This window comes from Podarcis raffonei, chromosome 13 (assembly GCF_027172205.1).
Source record: "Podarcis raffonei isolate rPodRaf1 chromosome 13, rPodRaf1.pri, whole genome shotgun sequence".
NCBI classification, from domain to species: domain Eukaryota; kingdom Metazoa; phylum Chordata; class Lepidosauria; order Squamata; family Lacertidae; genus Podarcis; species Podarcis raffonei.
In genome coordinates this window covers 16,705,001-16,728,937 of record NC_070614.1, presented here as the reverse complement: position 1 = coordinate 16,728,937, position 23,937 = coordinate 16,705,001, and the positions used below count along the sequence as shown (strand labels likewise).

Genomic DNA, 23,937 nt, shown 5'->3' with positions numbered 1-23,937 from the left:
GGCAGCGCATTCCAAAAGTTTGTGCAAAAAAACCGGTCCCGGGGGAGGGTTCTCCATGGGATGTTGCACAGTAAAGCTCAGGTCCTGCCCCACCGCCCCCTCGGGGACCACGTAAGCATGACTTTTCCCTAACTCTCCAGTCGGGTAGCCAACAAGCACTACGACCTGGCGAACCAAAAAACAAAAAAAACTTTTTTAACGCAAGCTCTCTCTTCTCAGGGCTTTTCTGGCTGCCCGGACACGCTTTGAAATAGTTTTTGCTGCAAAAGCCTAAACGCAAGGGGGGCGGGACACGCGCACATTCCCAAATCGGTTGCAAAGCAATCCCTGCCTGCTGAGAGCGATCGGATCCCGCCACGATCCCTTTTTTGCAAGCCAACCGCAGGCCGCTTTTTTACACGTCTACAGAAATCGGAGCGGCTGGCTTGCAATCCTCCAGGCCTCCGTTTCTGGTTTTTTTTTTCCTCTTCTTTTTTTAGGAAAGCGCCTCCTCTGCTCTTCTCTCCCTCCCACCCACCCCCGTCCGCTCCCCCTTCGGCTGCTTCCAGCGCCAGGCGCAGCTGCCGAGCCTTCCTTTTCCTGCCCGAGGGCGCACCGTCGAAGATCATCACCATGAGTTTGCTGTGTCTCGTCTTGGCGCTGAGCCTGCTCGGGGTCCGCGGCTTGGGAGACCCCGGCCCGTTGGAGGACGTCGTCATCGACAGATACTACATCCCCAAAGTCTGCCTGCGAGAAGTCCAGATGGGCGACTTCGTCCGGTACCATTACAATGGCACTTTTCAGGACGGCACCAAGTTCGACTCCAGGTACTTTCCCCCCTTCTCGTTTCCCTCGCTGAGAAATGCGCAGCAGCGCCCGTCCAGGGCAGGACTGTGTCCTTTGATCCAGAGACAAAGGGTTAAGGTGGTGGCTCACCTGCAGTCCCTGGCAAATTGGAATTAAGGAGTGGCAAAATATCTTCCCCGCCCCGTGTTCGAAACTCCCATTGTTCTAGGCGCATTTTGCGACAGGGAATCATTTCATGAGCAAAAGCGGTTTCTGAGTTCGGGGTGCAAGATTTCAGATTAAAACTGCAGAGTGGAAGGAAAAGGACATCTTTCCGCCTCCCCTACTTCCAGCTATTCTCTGAGGACTGGAGAAGAGACCCTCTTAAGAATATTAAGGGGGTGGGCAGGGGAAGAACATAATATTTTAGCTGCAGTTCATTCATTTTCAGCTTTGTATTCTTGTTATCAAAAAGTGTGCCTAGACATTCTGTTGTTGCGTCCATAACCTACCATTGTGCCTAGATTTCATATTTCAGTTTCTAACACTGCCCCTGCCCTTCCCCTTAGGAGATTACCCCATAAGTTAAGAGATGGGAGACCCAAGTTTTAATGTTTCATCTTTGCGCTTTTGAAATAGCCATGCATGCAACCGTAGAAAAACAGCCCTTCCTTTTTAAAAATAAAACAACAACAGCCCGCCAGCAACGAGAAACCTTCCTTCCCTCTCTCTCCCTTGCAAGAGGAATTGCATGCCTCTAGCGGTATGTGCCTTCTATCTTCTGCCTCTTTGGGGCCTCGGGGGAAAGAGAAATATGGAGCCGCTGATCCCTCGCATAACTTCAGATGCTTTTGCACAGCGGTTTGCAGCTGCCAAGCCAGCTTCTGGCTAGAAGGGTGCAGGGTGGACTTTGCAAAGAGCCAGGTCTGGAAAAAAGAAGGGGTCCACCCTGGAAGAAACGTGGGCAGGGGTGCAATAAATTTTGTGGGGGCGCTGGTGAGGAGCAAAGCAAGGGTGAGGGTGGACGAAATGCTTGTAATGCTTCAAATTAAAATAATTTAATTAAAAGCATATATTTAAAAGTACATATTGGTCATGACTGTGTCTAGAGCATTGGAAAGAGGTTTGTTTATTTTGGGGGGAACTGGATAGAATACTGTTGACATGTTTTTCTTTTTATCTGAGTTAGAGATTTCCATTCAGAAAAGCTGGATATTCAGGAAAGGGACATTAAAAATCTCTGAGAAAGCGAGGGCAACTCAGGCCACAAACCCTTGCCTTAGCAAACATACTTTAGATAATTTCTTCCCATCGGCTAAATTTAGGTTATATCATTGTGGAATCTGACCACACCGAATGAGATTTAGTCCCAGGAACTTGTTAAAAAACAACAGTTATTATTGTGGGGGGTAAGAAGGTGCAAAGAGTGTTTTGGGGAGGGCGAAGCGTTTGAAATAAGACAAAATGGATGTCGTTCTATTAGGTCTGGCCTGTTTTTGCTGTAGGCTGCTCCTGTGAAAACTCAGAGCAACCCACATTCCTCAAGTCCACAGATGATAAAATCAGATCACATCAAAGGATAATAAACCTTCAGTTTGCACCTCTCCTTGACACTCCCTTCTCCATCCGTGCAGTCCTTGGAAATAAGTCCCATAAAGTTCAGTGGGACTTTCCCCCAGGTAAACGGGTATCAAGGGAAAGAGAAGGAAAGAGAAGGAAAGGAAAGATTATCATTGCTGAATGGCTGGTGGTTGTTTTTTAAAGGACGGGCTCTTTTTCTATGGTTGCAAGCATACTACCGCGGTGCACTATGTGGAATTTCTGAACACAGAATTGTAGCCAGTGTTGCATGCATGGATTTGCATTCAAGCAATTGGACTTCCCTTCTCTTCTCTTCTCCCCCCACCATGCCCCCAAAATCTTCTCCCAACCCTCTGCATCAGAATTTGAGGGTGCATTGGGGGGGGGCCTTCAAGATATAGTAAAGCGAAATTCGAATAAGGACAGAATTGATAAAATAAATTTTAAGAGGGAGAAGAAACACATCTAGAGCAGTACGTTTTCACGTAAGGATATTTTAGATCTGAACTTCTGCAGGCTTCGTTTTAAAACTGAAAAAATAAAGATGTGGAACTTTTAGTTAAACCTGTGATGCGTCCGAACTCTCTTAATAAATAAAGAACACTCACTCACTTTCCTGGTAGTTCCCTTGCGTCAAAAGACAAATTGTTTGACTGAGAATGAGTGCAACAACCCCTGTCCTTTGCTATTACATTATCCCTCGGTTCAGCATCGCTGAATCTTATGTGTAATTTAGCTGGCACATCCTAAGGTATATTAGAGTGAACCATAACAAAACTATTAAGGCATCTTGAAATCGTGTCTCGAGCATCAAACTTCACTGCCCACACAGCCAGGTTGAGCTACGAAGCAAGATAGCGGTGTGTCGGAAGGAAGGGGCCAGGCAGTGAGCTGCTATAGGCTGTGGGAGGAGATGGCGTCCATGATGGGATCTGCCGTTTGGGCTGTAGACGTGTCATCCGCATGAGGCTGCAGCTGCTTATGCATTTTAAAAGGCTGGATTTTGCAACTTAGGACGGTGACTCCTTTTCCCGTCCAAAATGCACACACTGGAAGCAGCAGTCCTATAAAATGCCTGGATCCAGTTTTCTAGAGATCTGGAAGAAAACTTGGTCTTGATTTGAAACCTCAGTGCTAACTGCCTTTCCTCCCCCATATCATGACATGCAGGCTGATCCTCTTGGCGAATTCAGAGTGCAGGATCAGGCTATTCTGCTCCTCCTTTTCTGACTGAAAGGAAGTTGGAGATCAGGTTTCATTTGCTCCTCTCCCTGCTAGCAGGAATAGTTTGGGAGGTTTTGGGGTTTTTTTCCTCCCAGCAAAACTTTACAGAATCTCTGCCTTACTAAAACAGGCATACACCCACATTCCTTGCTTCAGGGCATAGTTTTGTTTTAAAAGGTGGTTTCTGCTGTTGCGGTGCAATTTGGGTAAATAATTGAATTGGTCCTAAAATAGTTTTCGTAAATGTATCCAAACGCATCTTGAAGCCAGCAAGATTTCTTTTCCTTTTTGCTCCCACAACAGTTACAGGAAGAGTTTGTGGGGGTTTTGATAGTACAATGGTGCTTTTCAGCCTTAAGCTCTGGTACTCAAATAGTTTTCCACGAGGTCCACACTGAGGAGGGAATGGACAGGCCAGGCCCCAAAGTGAACTCAGGGAGACGTGTTTCCGCTTCCACCACGCCACACAAACTTCCTTTGCCTCTGAATTGGCCAGAATTGTTGCTGGACCTGATGGGAATTGTAGTGCCAAACATCTGGTAGTTGGCCAAGGCTGGCCTAGCTAGTCCAACATCCTGTTTCCTCACAGTTGCCAGCCAACCACACGGATGGGAGAAGCCTGTAGCCAGGATATGAGAGCCACAGCCCTCACCTGGTGTTCCAGGGGATGTGGGTGGCACTGTGGTCTAAATCTGATCGGCTTGCCGATCAGAAGGTCGGTGGTTCGATTCCCCGCGACGGAGTGAGCTCCTGTTGCTTTGTTCCAGCTCCTGCCAACCTAGCAGTTCAAAAGCACACCAGTGCAAGTAGATAAACAGGTACCTCTGTGGCGGGAAGGTAAACAGCGTTTCCGTGCGCTCTGGTTTCCATCATGGTGTTCCGTTGCGCCAGAAGCAGTTTAGTCCTGCTGGCCACATGACCGGGAAAGCTATCTGTGGACAAACACCAGCTCCCTCGGCCTGAAAGCGAGATGAGCACCACAACCCCATAGTTGCCTTTGACTGGACTTAACCATCCAGGGATCCTTTACCTTTTACCATACCTTTATGTGGTGTTGTTCCCCAGCAAATGGCATTCGCACATATGCCTCCTGAGAACCTGGAGCTTGCCTGTAGCCATAGCTAATAGACATTGATCACCTCATCCTCTGTGAATCGGTCCAGTCCCCTTTAAAGCAATCTAAGCCAGTGGCCATGACCACACATCATCTTTTCTGTTAACCGTCCATTTTAGAGTTCTCTTTGCTCCATTTTTTGTTTGTTTGTTTGTTTCTGCTCATCCCTTCCATCAATGCCTTCTTCCCCTTCCAGCTATGATCGGGGTGCCACAGTGGCCGGCGTGGCAGGCGTGGGGCGGCTGATCACCGGCATGGACAGAGGCCTGCAGGGGATGTGTGTGAACGAGAGAAGGCACCTCATTGTGCCCCCTCATCTTGGCTACGGCAGCATCGGCGTGGGTGAGTGGCAAGAGAGTCCAGGGTTGACAGGCATGGCCCGAGCCTGACAATATGTTAGCTGCATATCTGTGCCTTTAAGGGCGCATTAAAAAACAAAAATGCCAGGGACTAGATCCTAGCATGGGGGTAAGAGAATCATAACAGTTCAAAGGGACCCTGAGGGTCATCTAGTCCAACCCCCTGCAATGCAGGAATAAGCAGCTGTCGCTTACGGGGATTGAACCTGCAACCTTGGCATTGTCAGCACCATGCTCTAACCCACTGAGCTAGCCATAGCAAGGATAGGACTGTACTGCATTGCAAGGCCCTGAGAATGAATGAATGAATCTTGCATGGTGTAGTGGTCAAGAGCGGTAGACTCGTAATCTGGGGAACCGGGTTCGAGTTTCCACTCCTCCACATGCAGCTGCTGGGTGACCTTGGGCCAGTCACACTTCTCTGAAGTCTCTCAGCCCCACTCACCTCACAGAGTGTTTGTTGTGGGGGAGGAAGGGAAAGGAGAATGTTAGCCGCTTTGAGACTCCTTCAGGTAGTGATAAAGCGGGATATCATATCCAAACTCTTCTTCTTCTTCTTCGCAATAAAACAACAATGCGATATACAAAGAATAGAAATAAAAAGTCAATTATATAAAAAATACATTTTGGGGTTTTGGAAGGCCCTGAGATAATAAGAGCAGGTCTCTATACTGAGAAGTTGTTTCCCGCCTCCAAACACGCTTGAGTTTCCCTGCTTCTTGTCATTTCCGGTTCCACCTGTTTCGCTTTACACGGCTTTCCCCATCCACCACTCTTTTCTCCTCCCTTTTATGCATTTCCTGTACTCGGTAAAGTGCCACACAGATGGATGGCAGTATAGAAATAGATAAATAGTAATACAGTAGTACCTCGGGTTACGTACTTAATTTGTTCTGGAGGTCCGTTCTTAACCTGAAACTGTTCTTAACCTGAGGTACCACTTTAGCTAATGGGGCCTCCCATTGCCGCGGCACGATTTCTGTTCTCATTCTGAAGCAAAGTTCTTAACCCGAGGTAATATTTCTGGGTTAGAGGAGTCTGTAACCTGAAACATATGTAACCTGAAGCGTATGTAACCCGAGGTACCACTGTATTGAATGGCCTGGTGCCATTGGCGAAGGGGCAGTGGTTGTGGTGTCCTCCCAGTCCCCCTGAAAATTGTCGTTTTGGTCTCCATGGTCGCTCCTCGCTTTCAACCCCATAGCTGGCCTGATTCCCCCGGACACCACCCTCTACTTTGATGTCATCCTGCTTGACATTTGGAACAAAGAAGACAAGCTGCAGATCACCACCGTCTCCAAGCCGCAGCGCTGCAACCGCACAGTGGAGAACTCCGACTTCGTGCGCTACCACTACAACGGCACACTTCTCGACGGCACCCCCTTCGACTCCAGGTAGGATGTGCTGAAGGGGAGATGGCGTGTTTTGGCTCAGAGGTTTGGTACAGAGAGTGAAAGACAACAAAATAATGTTATTGCAGTTGCAATTATAGCAGTCCCTTGGCTACAGTCCCGAAGTGGATTGACCCCTACCCTTCCAAGGCTGCTGGTGGTTTAAAAAACAGAAGGAGGATTCCAGCCACAGGATTCAAAGATGCATTTAGCATTATGTTTTTATGTTGACTCTCGTTCTGTATAATAGGTAGAGCAGCTGTCCGGTCAAAGATGCTGGATCTCTGGTAGTGGTGTTAATTGCAGTTAAATGCAGTGATTAAGAACAATGTAGAACAGGCTTCCTCAAACTCGGCCCTCCAGATGTTTTTGGCCTACAACTCCCATGATCCCTAGCTAGCAAGACCGGTGGTCAGGGATGATGGGAATTGTAGTCTCAAAACATCTAGAGGGCCGGGTTTGAGGAAGCCTGATGTAGAATAAGAATAAGATGAGGAGCGGGTGGCGCTGTGGTCTAAACCACTGGGCCTCTTGGGCTGCTGATCAGAAGGTTAGCAGTTCGAATCTGCGTGATGGTGGTGAGCTCCCGTTGCTCTGTCCCAGCTCCTGCCAACCTAGCCATTCGAAAGCACACTAGTTCAAGTAGATAAATAGGTACCACTGTGGCGGGAAGGTAAATGACGTTTCCATGCACTCTGATTTCCATCACAGTGTTCCGTTGTGCCAGAAGCGGTTTAGTTATGCTGGCCACATGACCCGGAAAGCTGTCTGTGAACAAATGCCAACTCCCTCGGCCTGAATGCGAGATGAGCACCACAACCCCATAGCCACCTTTGACTGGTTTTAACCTCACAGGGGTCCTTTACCTTTTTGTTTTTTTACCTTTTAGTGGGTGGCTGTTTTTGACCAGTGCTGTGCTGCAAAGGTGGCGTTCTTTTCGCCAAACCGCTTCCTTGCCTGATGTCTCTTTACCTTTCTCCATCCTCACCTGTCTCCCAGCTATGGAAAAGACAGTACTTATGACACCTACGTGGGTTCAGGTTGGCTGATCAAAGGGATGGACGAGGGCCTGCTAGGCATGTGTGCTGGAGAGAAACGGCAAATAGTGATCCCCCCGTTCCTGGCCTACGGAGAGAAAGGCTACGGTAAGGTGGTCAAAAAATTGTGAATCTGAACCATAAGGTGAACAGAATTCATTCAGTACGTTTCTGAGCACAATTCAAAGTGTTGGTGCTGACCTTAAAAGCCCTAAATGGCCGTGACCCAGTATACCTGAAGGAGCATCTCTACCCACATCATTCAGCCCAGACACTGAGGTCCACCTTTGAGGGCCTTCTGGCGGTTCCCTCACTGCGAGAAGTGAGGGAACCAGGCAGAGGCCCTTCTCGGTAGTGGCACCCGCCCAGTGGAATGCCCCCCACCAGATATCAAGGAAATAAACAACTATCTGACTTTTAGAAGACATCTGAAGGAAGCCCTGTTTAGGGAAGTTTTTAATGTGTTATATTTTAAGGCATTTTTAATATTCTGTTGGGAGCCGCAGAGTGGCTGGGGAAACCCAGCCAGATGGGCGGGGTATAAATAATAAATTATTATATTATTATTACATATCTGCAGAAGAATTTAAATTTATTATATTATTTAAATTTAAACATTATTCTGAAAGTATGCAAGAAATCACCTCAGATTCTGTGTCAAAGAAATCCACAAATCAATTCTTTCTTTGTTTCTTTCAAAAAAAAAAAAGGACAATAAGACTTTATTGTACTTAGAAATAAATAAATATCTTTTTTGGGGGGGGAATAGGATTGTACCTGCTAGCAGATCTCAAGGGTCCCGCTTACATAGGAATGTATGTACGTTTTTGCATACATACAAGGAGCTCTTGTACAAAAACTTGGTGATGAGGGACAAGAATTTGTAGAATTGTAGAGTAGGAAGGGACCCTGAGGGTCATCTAGTCCAACTCCCTGTGATGCAGGGATCTCAGCTAAAACATCCACACACAGAGATGTCTTTAAAAACATGGTTAGGGGTTAGGGGTGGCTAACACCCCAGAGGACAGGGTCACACTTCAAAACGACCTTGACAGATTGGAGAACTGGGCCAAAACAAACAAGATGAATTTTAACAGGGAGAAATGTAAAGTATTGCACTTGGGCAAAAAAAATGAGAGGCACAAATACAAGATGGGTGACACCTGGCTTGAGAGCAGTACATGTGAAAAGGATCTAGGAGTCTTGGTTGACCACAAACTTGACATGAGCCAACAGTGTGACGCGGCAGCTAAAAAAGCCAATGCAATTCTGGGCTGCATCAATAGGAGTATAGCATCTAGATCAAGGGAAGTAATAGTGCCACTGTATTCTGCTCTGGTCAGACCTCACCTGGAGTACTGTGTCCAGTTCTGGGCACCACAGTTCAAGAAGGACACTGACAAACTGGAACGTGTCCAGAGGAGGGCAAGCAAAATGGTCAAAGGCCTGGAAACGATGCCTTATGAGGAACGGCTAAGGAAGCTGGGCATGTTTAGCCTGGAGAAAAGGAGGTTAAGGGGTGATATGATAGCCGTGTTCAAATATATAAAAGGATGTCACATAGAGGAGGGAGAAAGGTTGTTTTCTGCTGCTCCAGAGAAGCGGACACGGAGCAATGGATCCAAACTGCAGGAAAGAAGATTCCACCTAAACATTAGGAAGAACTTCCTGACAGTAAGAGCTGTTCGACAGTGGAATTTGCTGCCAAGGAGTGTGGTGGAGTCTCCTTCTTTGGAGGTCTTTAAGCAGAGGCTTGACAACCATATGTCAGGAGTGCTCTGATGGTGTTCCCTGCTTGGCAGGGGGTTGGACTCAATGGCCCTTGTGGTCTCTTCCAACTCTAGGATTCTATGATTCTATGGTGTCTGCCAAGGGGCTATGCACTAATGTTTAAGACTGGGGTCCTCCATCTTTCAAGGCCTGGGGGGCACATTTGGAAATGCAAGGGTGGGCGCGTGCACCAGCCCCCCTCCTTGCAAAGCACACACACACAAGTGAACACCTCCAAAACACAGACAAACCCCTCCCAACCATACAACAGCTCACAAGCCAGTGTGGTGTAGTGGTTAAGAGCGGTAGACTCGTAATCTGGGGAACCGGGTTCGCGTCTCCGCTCCTCCACATGCAGCTTCTGGGTGACCTTGGGCTAGTCACACTTCTCTGAAGTCTCTCAGCCCCACTCACCTCACAGAGTGTTTGTTGTGGGGGAGGAAGGGAAAGGAGAATGTTAGCCGCTTTGAGACTCCTTCGGGTAGTGATAAAGCGGGATATCAAATCCAAACTCTTATTCACAAAGCCAAACGAAACCGAAAAAATATAAAAAAGAATGTACTGGGAGGGGGCTGTGGTGGGCACCGAGAGGCGTGTCTGAGGGTGCCATGATGTTCACTGGCACCGTGTTGGGGACCCCAGAACTAAAAGCCTCAAAGCCACAACTTTTGTGGGCTGAAGTCAGCTACATTCAATTGTGGATTTATCACAAATGGCAGAAACCGCAACCTTAGCACACTTTGCCATACAGTGCTCTTGAAGAAAGGGATGGTATTTCAAAAGCAGATTAGCTGGCGTCCCCGCTAAAAAAATGGGGTGGTTTAAAGTGTTCCTCCCCATGACCTGGGTCCCTGTGGCCACCTGAGCTGAGTTGGTCCTCCTTTCCTTTTCTCAGGCACTGTCATCCCCCCTCAAGCCTCCCTGGTTTTTGATGTTCTCCTGGTGGACCTGCACAACCCAAAAGATGGCATCTCCCTGGAGCACTTGGAAGTGCCAGCCTCTTGCAAGCGCAAGGCTGTGACCGGAGATTTTGTGCGGTACCATTATAATGGCACCTTGATGGATGGGACCCTCTTTGATTCCAGGTAACGGGGACTGAAATGCAGCTGTCATTGATAAAAAAGCGCTACCCTCTTCCCTTCTCCACCAAGCTGTCATTCCTCGGTATTCTTTGTATGGCTAGGTTAACGTAACCAGAAGTTTGGTTTTTTCTGGAATAGGGTTGTTGGGAAATTCCGTCAAAATGGGAAGCTCTACCTGAAATTGAGTCGATTTGCATAGCCACCTGTAAACAGAAATAGAAATCAGACAGGTGATTATGATCAGTATTCACAGCTGCCATTCCCCAGTCTCCAATTTTCTATAATCATTTTTTTATTATGTTATTTATTATCTCCTCCTCCCTCTTGAAATTATGCAATAATAATGTTAATTACATTGTTATATTTGGACACAGTGGACAGCGAGCTGAATAATGTCGTTTTCATGGAACTTTAACTGCAGTGGAACAGAAATCATAGAATTGTAGAGTTGGAAGGGACCACGAGGGTCATCTAGTCTAACCCCCCCACATTGCAGGAATCTTTTGCCTAATGTGGGGCTTGAACCCACAACCCTGAGATTAAGAGTCTCATTCTCTACCAACTGAGCTATCCCAGGCAGGGTGTGTGACAGATGCAAGGCAGAACAGAAAGCAACGCCCTTTATATCCCTAGCCCAGAAGGAGTCTATCCAAGGCAGAACAGGACAGGGGAAGGTGAGAAGAGGATCAAAATATAGAGGAAGTGTGCAGAGGGGACACTTATACATGTTTGGTGGACCTGTGAAAAAATCAAAAGCTTCTGGAACACAGTATATGACGAGCTTAAAAAAATGTTTAAGTATAACTTTCTTAAAAATACAGAAGCTTTTCTACTAGGGATAATGGACACAGGTATAGCAAGAGAAGATCGTGAAATACTCCTCTATGCCATAGGAGCGGAACGATCCTAATTGCTAAAAACTGGAAAAAAGAAACTGCCAACAAAAAAGGAATGGCAAGACTAACAGAGTCTAGATTAACAGAGGCAATTAGAGATCACACTAGACAAGAGTTTCAAAAAGCATGGGGGAAATATAGAGAATACTTCACAAAACAGTGCCCTAAAATACATACCTGGACTTGTTTCGATTAATGTCTGCAGGAGACTTTGTGGATATTTAAGTTATAATTAGAAAAATCTTAATAATTAGGAAAATCTTAATAATTATTCATAAAGGAAACAGTTTATAAGAAGTAAATAAGGAGGCCAGATACAGGATAAAGGAAGTCTTTTATTTCATTGTTTGTATTGTTGTATGTTATGCTCACTGTATGTTATGTTCACGTTTAATGAGGGTGGATTGTGTATTTGGGGGGGCGGGGTTATGTTATGTTGTAAATAAAATTCCAATAAAAATTATTAATAGAGAGAGAGGGGGGGGAGTGTGAACAGAGTCAGCTCAAAGTGCAGGCTGAGCAGCGAGACCTGGAAGTCCTTCTATTACCTAGGCCTGAACCTTGCCCATCAGTGGCCTGAACCGAGACTTCCGGTCGGCGCCAGCGTTTAATGGCGGTCTCCTGCTGAGCTCCGCTCAGGGAGGCTGCTCCGTGAGTTCGGGTCTGACCGCTACGGCGAAGCGGGGACCCCTAAAATCACAGGCGCGGAAGCCTGTGAACAAGGAGACTCGGTGGGCACCTGAAGCGCCCCCCCTTACTGCGAAGGAGCCTTTTTAAAGGCTCCGGAGCGGCATCGGGTGAGAGCGCGGTGCTGAGAGTCGCAACCCAGCTCGCGGAGCGAAGCCGCGTCGCCATAACGGAGAGCGCCGATTCCTTCCTGGCATTCGGATTTGGATTTACAATTACCCGTGAGTAAGATTGGGAAATCTCCGGGATTTAAAGCAAAACGGTTTGAAAATTTGGCTGAAAACGGGAAAGAGTTAAAATAAGGAAGTCTGCCTTTCCCGGACTGCATGACAGTTAAAGCAACGATAAACAAGCTGCAATTTGACGGAAGATTGCTCTATTTATACTTAACCTAGACATTGAATCTGAACCTTCCCCCCTAGCAGCAGGAGCGGGGGGGATGAACCTGAACTAGCATTACCTGCTGGAAAGAGATGAAAGGGAAAATTATCCGCTGTTTTAAACCCTTGGGAAAGGACTGCTTTAAAAAGGACTAATTCACCGGGATTGGATACTGTCATTTGAGATTGGATACAAAGTTGGTGTATTGCAAGTTGGATACAAAGTTGAGACCTTATCTGCTACTGTTGGCGGCTGAGGATACAAAGTAACAGCTTTCTAACTGGAAAATTACTTGAAAAGTTGTGGCCATTTTTCGCTTTCTTTTTCTTTGTTTCCCTGTACTTTGATGTGAATTGCTCCCTCTAGAGGGCTGAGGGAAAATTTAACAGCGCAAGGAAAAAGTTAGTGGAGTTTTCCATTTGGAAACAATTCTTGTGGGAACGACCTTGGGACATGAGAGGCCAAGAGGATGAGATAAAAACAAGAGCAAAAACAAAAATTGCACAAAGGAGAAGAGGCTCCATATCAGGCCTTGCCCTTGCAGGTGTAGAAGGGCAGGAAAGAGGGATGGATACAGTGACACAAGCATTAATAAAAATTAATGAATCATTAGAGGCATTGACCAAACAAGGTACAGAAAATTCTAAACAATTAACAGAGCTATCGGAGAAGCTTGATTTGAACACTAAAAGTGTTGCATCTAATACAGAGACTATAAATAAATTAATTGAAGAAAATGTTGCAATTCGTAAGACTGCTGAAGAGGCAAAAACTATAGCCGAATCAACGCAAGTTAAATTAGAACCTGTTTGCAAAAAGCTAGAGGAACATGAGGCTGCCCTGTCCTTAATAGATCTTCAGAGAAAGGAGAGGAACTTGAGACTGAGAGCCGTGCCAGAAAGTGAGCAGGACAGTTTGGCAGAGTACCTCACCAAAGAATTCTCGGATTTTTGGCAAGTTAATTTGAAAGAGGAGGAATTTAAGATAGTTACGGCCTTTAGACTGGGGAGAAGACAGAATAAAAAGAAGCCAAGGGATTGCCTGATAACTTTGAGATCTAAGGAGGAGAGAGACAAAATATTGAATTTACAATATCAAAGATCTCTGGAGATTGAAGACTCCTTTGTTCAGATTTATAAGGATATTCCTAAATATATTTTGGAAGTAAGAACCTACTACAGGGATTTGACCACCTTGTTGATGAAGAACAACATAATATACAGATGGGAGTACCCTCAAGGCCTGTCTTTTAATTATAAAGGGAAAAAAATCAAAATAAGAACAGTGCAAGATAAAGAACAGTTTCTGGAAAAAAATCAAGAAGACCTGGTGAAGGGAGTGGTGGACCTGACTACTGAGGCTAAGGACTTAGCGGACATATCGAACTTGACATTTGGACTTCAGACCCCAACAAAGGAAGAACAATTGTTGGGGGCAGTTGGAGGAGCAACAAAGTAAGTAACAACATGGCTCTACAATTTTTAAGCTGGAATTGTAACGGTTTGAACCTTCCCAGAAAAAGACGTGAGGTTTTCCATATTTTAAAAAAGGAACAATTGGATTTGATTTGTTTGCAAGAAACCCACGTGACCAGAACACATAGAAAATTACTTGTTAATAAAAGACTGGGACAGGAATTCATTTCATCAGATAAGGTGAAAAAAAGAGGAGTGGTGATTTATGCTAAGGAAAAATTGGCCCCGAAGCTGATGTTTAAAGATGAACAAGGAAGATATTTGGCAATAGAAATACAAGTCCAAGGAGAAAAATTATTGATAATTGGGATTTATGCTCCGAACGAAGGGAAGTCAGAGTTCTTTAAGAAACTACATGAGACATTAATGGACTATTTGGATTATAATATAATCATGATGGGAGATATGAATGGAGTGGTCTCTACAAATATGGATAAAGCACTAAGACAGGTGGTTTCCAAGGATGGGAGGCTACCTAAGACTTTTTTTGAAATGACAGATAACATGGACTTGATTGACATTTGGAGAATAAGAAACCCTCTGGAGAGAGAGGGAACTTTTTTCTCCGAAGCAAAATTGACCTGGACCAGAATCGATCAAATCTGGGTAACTAGTGGAATGGCACCTAAGATAAAGAAAGTGGAAATCTGCCCAAAAACTTGCTCCGACCATAACGCCGTAAAGATGGAAATGAACACAACAACGGCTGGCTCCTTCAGATGGAGGATGAATGACTCCCTATTTAGAGATGAAGAGGTGTGCAGAAAGGCCCAGAAATCTATTAAGGACTACTTTGAGATAAATCTGAAAACAGAGGTGGAAAAAAGAACAATTTGGGACGCAAGTAAAGCGGTTATGAGAGGATTTTTGATACAGCAGAATACCCTGAAAAAGAAGAGACAGAATGAAAAGAAAAACAAAATTTTGGAAAAAATAAAAGAAGGTGAAAAGAAATTGAGATCAAAGCCAAAGTCTCATGAAATTTTAAGAGAAATAAAGTTTTACCAGAGACAGTATATGGAATTGATGAACCAGGAGATAGAATGGAAAATAAAGCAAATGAGACAAAAGACATTTGAATCGGCAGATAAATGTGGGAAACTTCTGGCATGGCAACTGAAGAAGAGATAAAAGTTAAACACGGTTACAAGCCTAGAGGTTGAAGGAAAGAACATTTCTAGGCCAAATGAGATTAGAAATTGTTTTCAGAGTTATTTCAGGAAACTTTATGCACAAGGGCTGGTGGAGGAAAAAGAGATGGAAGAATTTCTTAAAAAGTATGGACTACAAAAAATATCTGATCAAAGTAGAATGATTTTGAACCAGAAAATAACTGAGCAAGAAATAGAGGGAGCCATTCAAAACATGAAATTGGGAAAATCTCCAGGACCAGATGGCCTGACTTCCAGATATTACAAAGTTTTGAAAGACTGGTTGATTCAACCGTTTAAGGAAGTCTGCAATGAAATCTTAGAGGGGAAGAAGGCACCTGAATCGTGGAAAGAAGCTTATATTACACTTATACCAAAATCTGAGAAGGAAAAGAATCAGATTAAGAACTACCGCCCTATATCATTGCTTAACGTGGATTACAAAATTTTTGCAGACATTTTGGCAAAAAGATTGAAGAGGGTTTTGGTGGGTGAGATTCATAAGGACCAGGCTGGCTTTCTCCCAGGAAGACACTTATCTGACAATGTGAGGAATATAATAGACATTATGGAACTACTTGAGAATAACATTAACACTAAGGCAGTATTAATATTTGTGGATGCTGAGAAAGCCTTTGACAATATCTCTTGGAGCTTTATGAAAAAGAATCTCAAAGGAATGGGGGTGGGTCAAGGTTTTGAGAATGGTATAGGTGCAATTTATTCTGAACAAAAAGCAAAACTAATTGTAAATAACGTGGTTACTGAACAAATTGCTATTGAAAAAGGGACACGACAGGGGTGCCCAATATCCCCACTACTTTTTATAACTGTTCTGGAGGTTTTACTAAATATGATCAGGGGTGACCAGCTGGTTAAAGGGATTCAGGTCGGAGCCAAACAATACAAGTTGAAAGCGTTCGCAGATGATCTAGTTTTAACTTTGCAAGAGCCAGACACTAGTACAAAAAAAGTTTTGGAGACAATACAAGCCTTTGGTCGAGTGGCAGGTTTTAAGTTAAATAAACAAAAAACAAAGGTATTGGGAAAGAACCTAACAGTGGAGGAAAGAGAGAAGTTTCAGAGTGAAACTGGATTAATGGTAGCAAATAAGGTGAAATATCTAGGGGTTAATTTAACAACTAAGAATGTGAATCTATTTAAAGACAATTATGAGAAATGCTGGACAGAAATTAAGAAAGATTTGGAAATATGGTCAAATTTGAGACTTTCCTTGTTAGGCCGAATTGCTGTTATTAAGATGAATGTTTTGCCAAGAATGCTGTTTTTGTTTCAAACATTGCAGATTGTGGACAGAATGGATTGTTTCAAGTAGTGGCAGAAAGATATATCGAAATTTGTCTGGCAGGGCAAAAAGCCCAGAATAAAATTTAAAATATTAACTGATGCAAAAGAAAGAGGGGGGTTTGCCCTGCCGGACTTAAAGCTTTACTATGAAGCAGCAGCTTTTTGCTGGCTGAAAGATTGGCTACTTCTTGAGAACACAGACATTTTGGATTTAGAAGGGTTCAATAATAGATTTGGTTGGCATGCATATATATGGTATGACAAGGTAAAAATCCATAAAAGCTTCAAAAACCATATTGTAAGGAAAGCATTATATAATGTTTGGAGTAGGTATAAAGACTTATTGGAAAATAAAACCCCTAGGTGGCTGTCACCAATGGAGGCCAAGGAAGTTAAAAAACTTAATATGGAATCTAAATGGCCAAAATATTGGGAAATTGTAGAACAAGAAGGTGGAAATGTGAAATTACAGAGTTATGAGAAATTGAAGTTTAAAGTAAGAGATTGGCTACATTATTATCAGATAAATGAAGTTTTTAAACAGGACAGGAAAATCGGCTTCCAGGTGGAGAAGTCAAAATTAGAAACAGAATTGTTAGAACCCAATACGAAGAATCTGTCTAGAATGTACAACTTGCTGCTGAAATGGAATACACAGGATGAAATGGTTAAATCAGCTATGATTAAATGGGCACAGGACATTGGTCATGACATTATGTTTGCTGACTGGGAACAGTTATGGACCACCGGTATAAAATTTACGGCATGTAATGCCTTAAGAGAGAACATTATGAAAATGATTTATAGGTGGTACATGACCCCAGTCAAGCTTGCAAAAATTTACCATTTGCCCAATAATAAATGTTGGAAATGCAAGGAAACTGAAGGTACTTTCTACCACCTTTGGTGGACGTGCCCAAGGATTAAGGCCTTCTGGGAAATGATCTATAATGAAATTAAGAAGGTGCTTAAGTGTACCTTTCATAAAAAACCAGAGGCTTTTCTCCTGGGCATGGTAGGCCAATTGGTGTCAAAGAAAGATAGGATGTTTTTTATGTATGCTACAACAGCAGCGAGAGTTTTACTAGCAAAGTATTGGAAGACACAAGAACTACCCACACTGGAAGAGTGGCAGACGAAGGTGATCGATTACATGGGACTAGCAGAGATGACGAGCAGAATCCGTGACCAAGGGAAAGAGACGGCGGAAGAAGATTGGAAGAAATTTAAACTTTATCTTAAAAATACTTGCAAAATTATTGAGTGTTAAAATGTCATGGGTAAAGCATAACAGATTTGCAGCGATAAATGATTGGATAAGAGTTAAAGATAGGAATTAATAATAATTTGGACCAGGGGTTGCTGGAAAAAAAAGTTTAAAATAGAGATGCAGAAAAGGGGGGCATGGGGAAGTCGCTGAAACTGGGTATATGAAAAAATCTATGAAATTTTACATGTTTATATGTGTGTTTGTTTGTGTCTGTCTTTTGTATTGTCTTATATTATATGTGGAAAAACCAATAAAAAATTTTATAAAAAAAAAAAAAACATCAGTGGCCTGAACCTTGCCCAATAATTTTTTGCCAGAGTGGGAAGATGACATCTTCTCACTTTCCAGCCTATCAGAGCCACAGAGCTCATGTCTCGCCCTGCTCTTTCAGACTATCTCTGGGTGGGCTCAGCCACAATTTAAGAAATCTGGAGGGGAAAACTTCAGGCTCTGCTGTAACATCAGTTTGTAAGACACTTCTTCCCCACGGATTCTCTCTCTCCAATTCCAGTTATTCACGAAACCACACCTACGACACTTACATTGGGAAAGGCTACATTATTCCAGGAATGGACCAAGGGCTTCAGGGAGTCTGTATTGGTGAAAGGAGAAGAGTCATTATCCCACCCCACTTGGCCTATGGAGAAACTGGAGCAGGTAAGTAGAGCGAACAGCTTGAGATGGGTGGGGAGCCCCTCAGCGGAACCCTTTGAAGGCTTATATCTACAAACCAGCCCCCCAGCTTTGAAATCTCTGCTGGGTTTGAGTGGCCACACAAATCCACCAATGTTGCTTTGGCTGTCATATGCGAAGAAAACAAAGGTTGATTTGGGGAAGGCTCCCAGAAGGTGTAAAGGCTGAAAACCACTGGGGCAAACAATGAAACATAAAGAAATGGAAATAATGGCCCCCGAATGTATGCTGGGACATTGGCAAGAGATCCCAGAGACATACTCTGGGTTCTGCAACTAGAGGTTGCAAATTGCCTCGAATCAGCTGTGACCCTTGGAGGACTTTTGTGTGTATGCATCCTCACTCTTTACACGCAAAAAACCCCCAGTCTCTGTCCTTCTTGTCCTCTAGGGAACAAAATCCCTGGCTCGGCAGTGCTCATCTTCGACGTCCATGTCATCGATTTCCACAATCCCGCAGACCCTGTGGAAATACAGACTATCCACCGGCCTGCGGACTGCAACGTCACCACCCAAGACAGAGACTTTGTCCGCTACCATTACAACTGCTCCCTCCTGGATGGCACCAAACTCTTCTCCTCGTGAGTCTTTTGCTTAAAGTTTAGAGCCAGTGTGGTGTAGTGGTTAAGAGCGGTAGTCTCGTAATCTGGGGAACCGGGTTCATGTCTCCGCTCCTCCACATGCAGCTGCTGGGTGACCTTGGGCCAGTCACACTTCTCTGAAGTCTCTCAGCCCCACTCACCTCACAGAGTGTTTGTTGTGGGGGAGGAAGGGAAAGGAGAATGTTAGCCGCTTTGAGACTCCTTAAAGGGAGTGAAAGGCGGGATATCAAATCCAAACTCTTCTTCTTCTTATCTCATAGAATTGTAGAGTTGGGTGGGACCTCAAGGATCATCTGCTCCCAACCCCCTGCAATGCAGGAATTTAAATGTCAACAAATACCTACATTGCCTTATCACAAAGTAACCTAAAGGGAAGTAGTGGACGGCCTGATGGGGCAGCAGCACTCACCTGGGCCATTTCACTGTTGCTTCCCAGTGTGGTATATTGGTTACAAGTGTCAGACTAGGACCTGAGAGACCAGAGTTCAAATCCCCACTCAGCCATGAAGCTCACTGGGTGACCTTGGGGCTAAGTCAGTGCCTCACAGAGTTGTAAAGGTAAAGGGACCCCTGACCATTAGGTCCAGTCGTGGCCGACTTTGGGGTTGCAGTGCTCATCTCGCTTATTGGCTGAGGGAGCCGGCGTACAGCTTCCAGGTCATGTGGCTTCCAGCAGTGGTTTGAGGAAGGTCACAGCTCAGAGACAGGTGAACAGAAGAGTTGGGAGGTGTTGGGAGAAGAGAAGGGGAAGACAGGGCCAGAGCAGCCAGCTGACACGTTATCACTGGAGAGCATTTCCGACCTCCCAGAACCTGGCGTGCATTGAAAGTGGAAGGGCAAAAGACTCAGAGACAATTAGCCCCTGGCAACCAGCGTAAGGGGAAGGGAGCGGGGAGGAGTTCAGTTGGAGCAACGCAATTGACCTAAGAGGCAGCGTACAGAGGCCTCTCTCTGTCAGTATTGAATAAAGACTCTGTAAGAGCTTCCTTGTCTACTTCCTTGGCTGTCTGCCGTGAGAGCAGGGAGGATCAGAATTCACTGAAACCTGAAAGCACATTTCCTGCATCTTCCACAGCTCTTTTCCCCCTTTCCATCACTGGGAGTAGCAAAGTAAATTATGCAAAATAAATATATATGCCAATCAGTGTGCATATATATATATACACAGTGGTACCTCGGGTTAAGTACTTAATTCGTTCCAGAGGTCTGTTCTTAACCTGAAGCACCACTTTAGCTAATGGGGCGTCGCACTGCTGCTGGAGCACGATTTCTGTTCTTATCCTGAAGCAAAATTCTTAACCTAAAGCATTATTTCTAGGTTAGCGGAGTGTGTAACCTGAAGCATATGTAACCTGAAGCGTATGTAACCCGAGGTACCATTGTGTGTGTGTGTGTGTGTGTGTGTGTGTGTGTGTGTGTGTGTGATTTTCTTAAGAGCAGAATTCTGGGGAAGAGGTCCCCAGACACACTTCTGAGATTCCTGCAGAAAATATTTCCAAGGATTCCAATGGTCTCCCTGTTTTCCTGCTTGACAGCCATGACTATGAAAGCCCTCAAGAAGCCACGCTGGGGACCAACAAGATAATTGAAGGCCTGAACAATGGCCTGCTCAACATGTGCGTGGGAGAAAAACGTTCCGTCATCGTTCCTCCCCATTTGGGTCATGGCGAAAGTGGAGGTAAGGTTGTGGGCAATGCCTCTGGCATCTGTTTTCAGAGTCCACATCACAGGGCCGGCAGAAGAAATGGATACTGGACTCAGGGTTCAGCAACCGGACAGTCCCTTCTTTTTTTTATTTTTTTCTTTTCCCCTAAAGTGACTTTCTAGCTCCTAAGGCTGCGGAAATACAGTTGGAAGTCTGTGCATGCATTGCCTGGTAAAATCTCAGAAGCCAGAGTAGGACGGAGTGGTCTTCCCTATGACTAGCAGGAAAATAAATGACGCAAGGCAGCACGCAACTTAGCATAATTTGCATCGCGTTTTGTAGAGTTTTACAATTATTTTTTAGCACAGAACATAGAAACTTTTTTGCTATTCATCACTAGGCATGATTAGTAGCCAATATTTACAGAGCCCAAATGCTAAGAAAGAGTAGTTCAAACTTGACATGGGCATTGTCAGTTTATCACAGGAGCTGTGCTTCAGGACAAAAATATTTTGAGGTCCAGGTTTTATAGACGTTCTTGTGAGAAACTAGGCTATATGAATTGAATTCATGATTATAATTTAGGAGTAATAACGTTATAGCCAGTAGGCAGTGGCAATGCGGCTCCTTATATGGCCTTGTGATGGCATTAATCAGTGAGGAGGAGGAGAAATAGTAGCTAAACCCTCTGATACCACTTCCTCTCAAGAAGCGAGGTCACTTCCTGTCAATAGGTTTCTCCTAGCTTTGACTCCGGGTCACTGCTGCCTAGCCAGTGCCTCTGTGGATGACCTCGCCCTGTTGATATGTGCACCTTGCTTTTTCAGCCCGGGGTGTACCTGGCAGTGCCGTTCTCTACTTTGAGTTAGAGCTGCTACACCGGGAGCCTGGAGTTCCAGAAGGATACCTGTTTGTCTGGCACAGCGACCTACCAGAAAACCTGTTTGAAGCCATGGATCTCAACAAGGATGGTGAAGTCCCACCTGAGGAGGTGAGATTTTGCATTCTGTATTAGAAAGGGTGCAGCTGGTACTGAAGAATCTGAACTGGAGGCGGGGGGGGGGGTGTGACAGGATCCACGGCTGGATCCATTTGTACTAACTGTTCATTCCACCAGAGTAAGAGCATCTACCCTATAATTAGTTGTTCGAGTTTTAGTAAATTAATAGGGAAAAATTTATTCCATTTGTATACGGGTAAAAACAATAGCTTGGAGCAAAGAGCAAACTTTTTATTTTAAGAAGATGCACGTGTGTGTTGTCTTGGAGGCATTGTCTTGGAAGAGACATCCCTGCCTATATGATGGTGCTCACCATTTACAGTTTGTATAAGCATTGCATGGAAAATATTTTTCTTTTTAGAAAATTGGTTGGCTGGTTAACCAGGAGCACCGTATCATTCAGCTGAAAAGCTTTTTAAATTTTATTTTAAAAAAACTAACTGACCAATTGATTTAACATTGTAGCCCTACTTCCCAGTGACTATTTGTTTGTTTTGATTTGATTTTTTGTATTTCTATGTTGCTTTTCATTCATATGAACCTCAAAGTGGCTTACAAACAATAAATAACAATAACGTAATAAAACATAACAGAACATCACAAATACAGCTTAAATCATATAAAACAATTAACAAATCATCTATAGAAGTCCTTTCCCTTCTGCAGTGATGGTGAAATAAAAAATGCAACGTTACATCACACACCCAAAAACAATCTGTACATTATTGGGTTGCTAGAGGAAGCAAGAGGAAGAGGAAGCATTGGGTTGCTACAGCTATGTGTAGCAGATGATAAATATTTTGGTTATAACTTGCAGTGAGATGTGGGCCCTTTTAAGGTGTTACAGATGTGAAGGAGCAACTTGGGTAGAAAAGGGTTGTAGGGTCATGCATTTAAGCCCCATCATCTGGTGGTTCCTTCGTGTTCCCATGTAACTTTTGCAGTAGAGAGCCTTTTATACTCATGGAAACTCCCAACACAATTAAGGACCTGGTTTTCCTTCGTCTTGCTGCAGAGGGCACAGCCTGTGAAGGCTGCAGCCCTTTTCCAGTTGTCTTGTCCGTCTCTTGCGTTATCATCTAGAGCCACTCAAGTTAATGCACCTTTAGCAATTCATTTTTTTCCCCATCAGTCCGGCATCTTGCTCAACCTTGAAAAATGGCAAGCAGTAGGCAAAGGAAAGTTAAGAGACTGATATAAAGGAAGCGAGACATAGGAGCTGGATGTCTTGAAATGCTGTTTCCCATGTTGTTGAATGCATATGCCACACACACCCTTCCCAGTGGAAATGGCTTATCCTTTTCCCTGCTTTCTCTCCCCCTGCAGTTCTCAGAGTTCATCAAAGCTCAGATCGCTGAAGGCAAAGGTCGTCTCATGCCAGGCCCTGACCCAGAAAAAGTGGTCAACGACATGTTCCAAAACCAAGACCGGAATAAGGATGGGAAGATCACAGCAGAGGAACTGAAGCTGAAATCAGACGAGGATCAAGTTAAACATGAGGAACTTTAAAAGAGAAAGGACTCTGGGATTGGGCTTCGTTGTTGTTGTTTTTAAAAAAGCACTCCAGTTTGGTGCCTCTTCCCCTACTTTGTGGGGCCAGAAGCTCACTAACTCCCTTTCCTGAGTTAAAGAGACTGAACCTACAGATGCAAACCTATTTTGTTCCACATTTTGTACCTTTGATCTTTTTTTCCCTCTCCCCTTTTTTGAGAACTATTTAACTGAGATCCTGTTTCGACATACCAAAATCAGGGAGTTAGCGCTTGCAACGATTGCCTTTCCAGACAACCACCACACACCACACCATTTACTGAATCCCTTCTATTTCCTCAGGCATCCCATCTGCAACAAAATTGTCGTGAGCAGGAGCCGTGCCATTGACTCAGGCCTTCTGCTGCTTCCAGGCGCACAACCTGCCCCCCCCCATTGGATTTTTGTGTGTTCTCTTGCCAAATCGAGGAAGCTGAATTCTGTATTAAGGAATCCCGAAACGTGTGACGGGAACCAAACAAATGCATTGCTCAAGTGTATTTCCAAGGATGGGGTATTAAGTTTTTCTTTCGGTCCAAAACCAGAAAGGAGAGGAGCGGAAACGTGGAGATAAGGTTACCTATCTGCTCCAATATTGTTTGAATGGCAGGTGCGTGGGCAGCCTTTTAATCCGTCAAGGGATGCCTTGCTTCTGATTTAGTCAGACCATGCAATGGCAGTGGGCGGGGCAGAAGACAGGAGTGGGTGTGGCCAAAAGGGTGCACCGCTTTAACCATTCTTTCTGCCACATCCTTTCCTTTCTGTCCCTCTTTCCTCCTTTTTCTGGCCCTGCTTCTCTCTCCGCCTCCCTCCTCACCCAGCAGGCTGCTGAGGAAAGGACTGCTCATTCTTGTTGTAGTCCTGAGCTGCCTGTGCCCTCTGAGGGCTTCTGAAATCAGTTCAAGGACTACACGAGATTAGGCCAAGGGACTGCTGGCTGGCCGCCTCTGTGACCAGGTTCTGATGGCGGACTCTTA

General features: G+C 44.6%; 1 protein-coding gene and 1 non-coding gene across 2 annotated transcripts; one reads left to right on the top strand and one right to left on the bottom strand.

Moving 5' to 3' along the window:
• Window positions 1-289: 289 nt before the first annotated feature.
• FKBP10 (FKBP prolyl isomerase 10) lies at window positions 290-23,468 on the top strand. The gene is made up of 10 exons (XM_053359851.1): window positions 290-806; window positions 4,881-5,026; window positions 6,248-6,437; window positions 7,434-7,579; window positions 10,137-10,326; window positions 18,003-18,148; window positions 18,575-18,764; window positions 20,321-20,463; window positions 21,258-21,421; window positions 22,757-23,468. Exons 1-10 carry the CDS (start codon window positions 613-615, stop codon window positions 22,937-22,939), a joined length of 1,692 nt encoding a protein of 563 aa, XP_053215826.1. The 5' UTR covers window positions 290-612; the 3' UTR covers window positions 22,940-23,468.
• Window positions 10,828-10,901, bottom strand: TRNAK-CUU (transfer RNA lysine (anticodon CUU)). The gene has a single exon. It is a non-coding gene; the product is annotated as a tRNA-Lys (tRNA).
• Window positions 23,469-23,937: the final 469 nt, after the last annotated feature.

Bases quoted from the DNA above. Each gene is read 5' to 3' on its own strand.
- FKBP10 (XM_053359851.1), top strand. From the start codon at position 613: ATGAGTTTGCTGTGTCTCGTCTTGGCGCTGAGCCTGCTCGGGGTCCGC. The intron at 807-4,880 runs GTACTTTCCCCC...TTCCCCTTCCAG, and splicing joins GGCACCAAGTTCGACTCCAG to CTATGATCGGGGTGCCACAG. The intron at 10,327-18,002 runs GTAACGGGGACT...CTCCAATTCCAG, and splicing joins GGGACCCTCTTTGATTCCAG to TTATTCACGAAACCACACCT.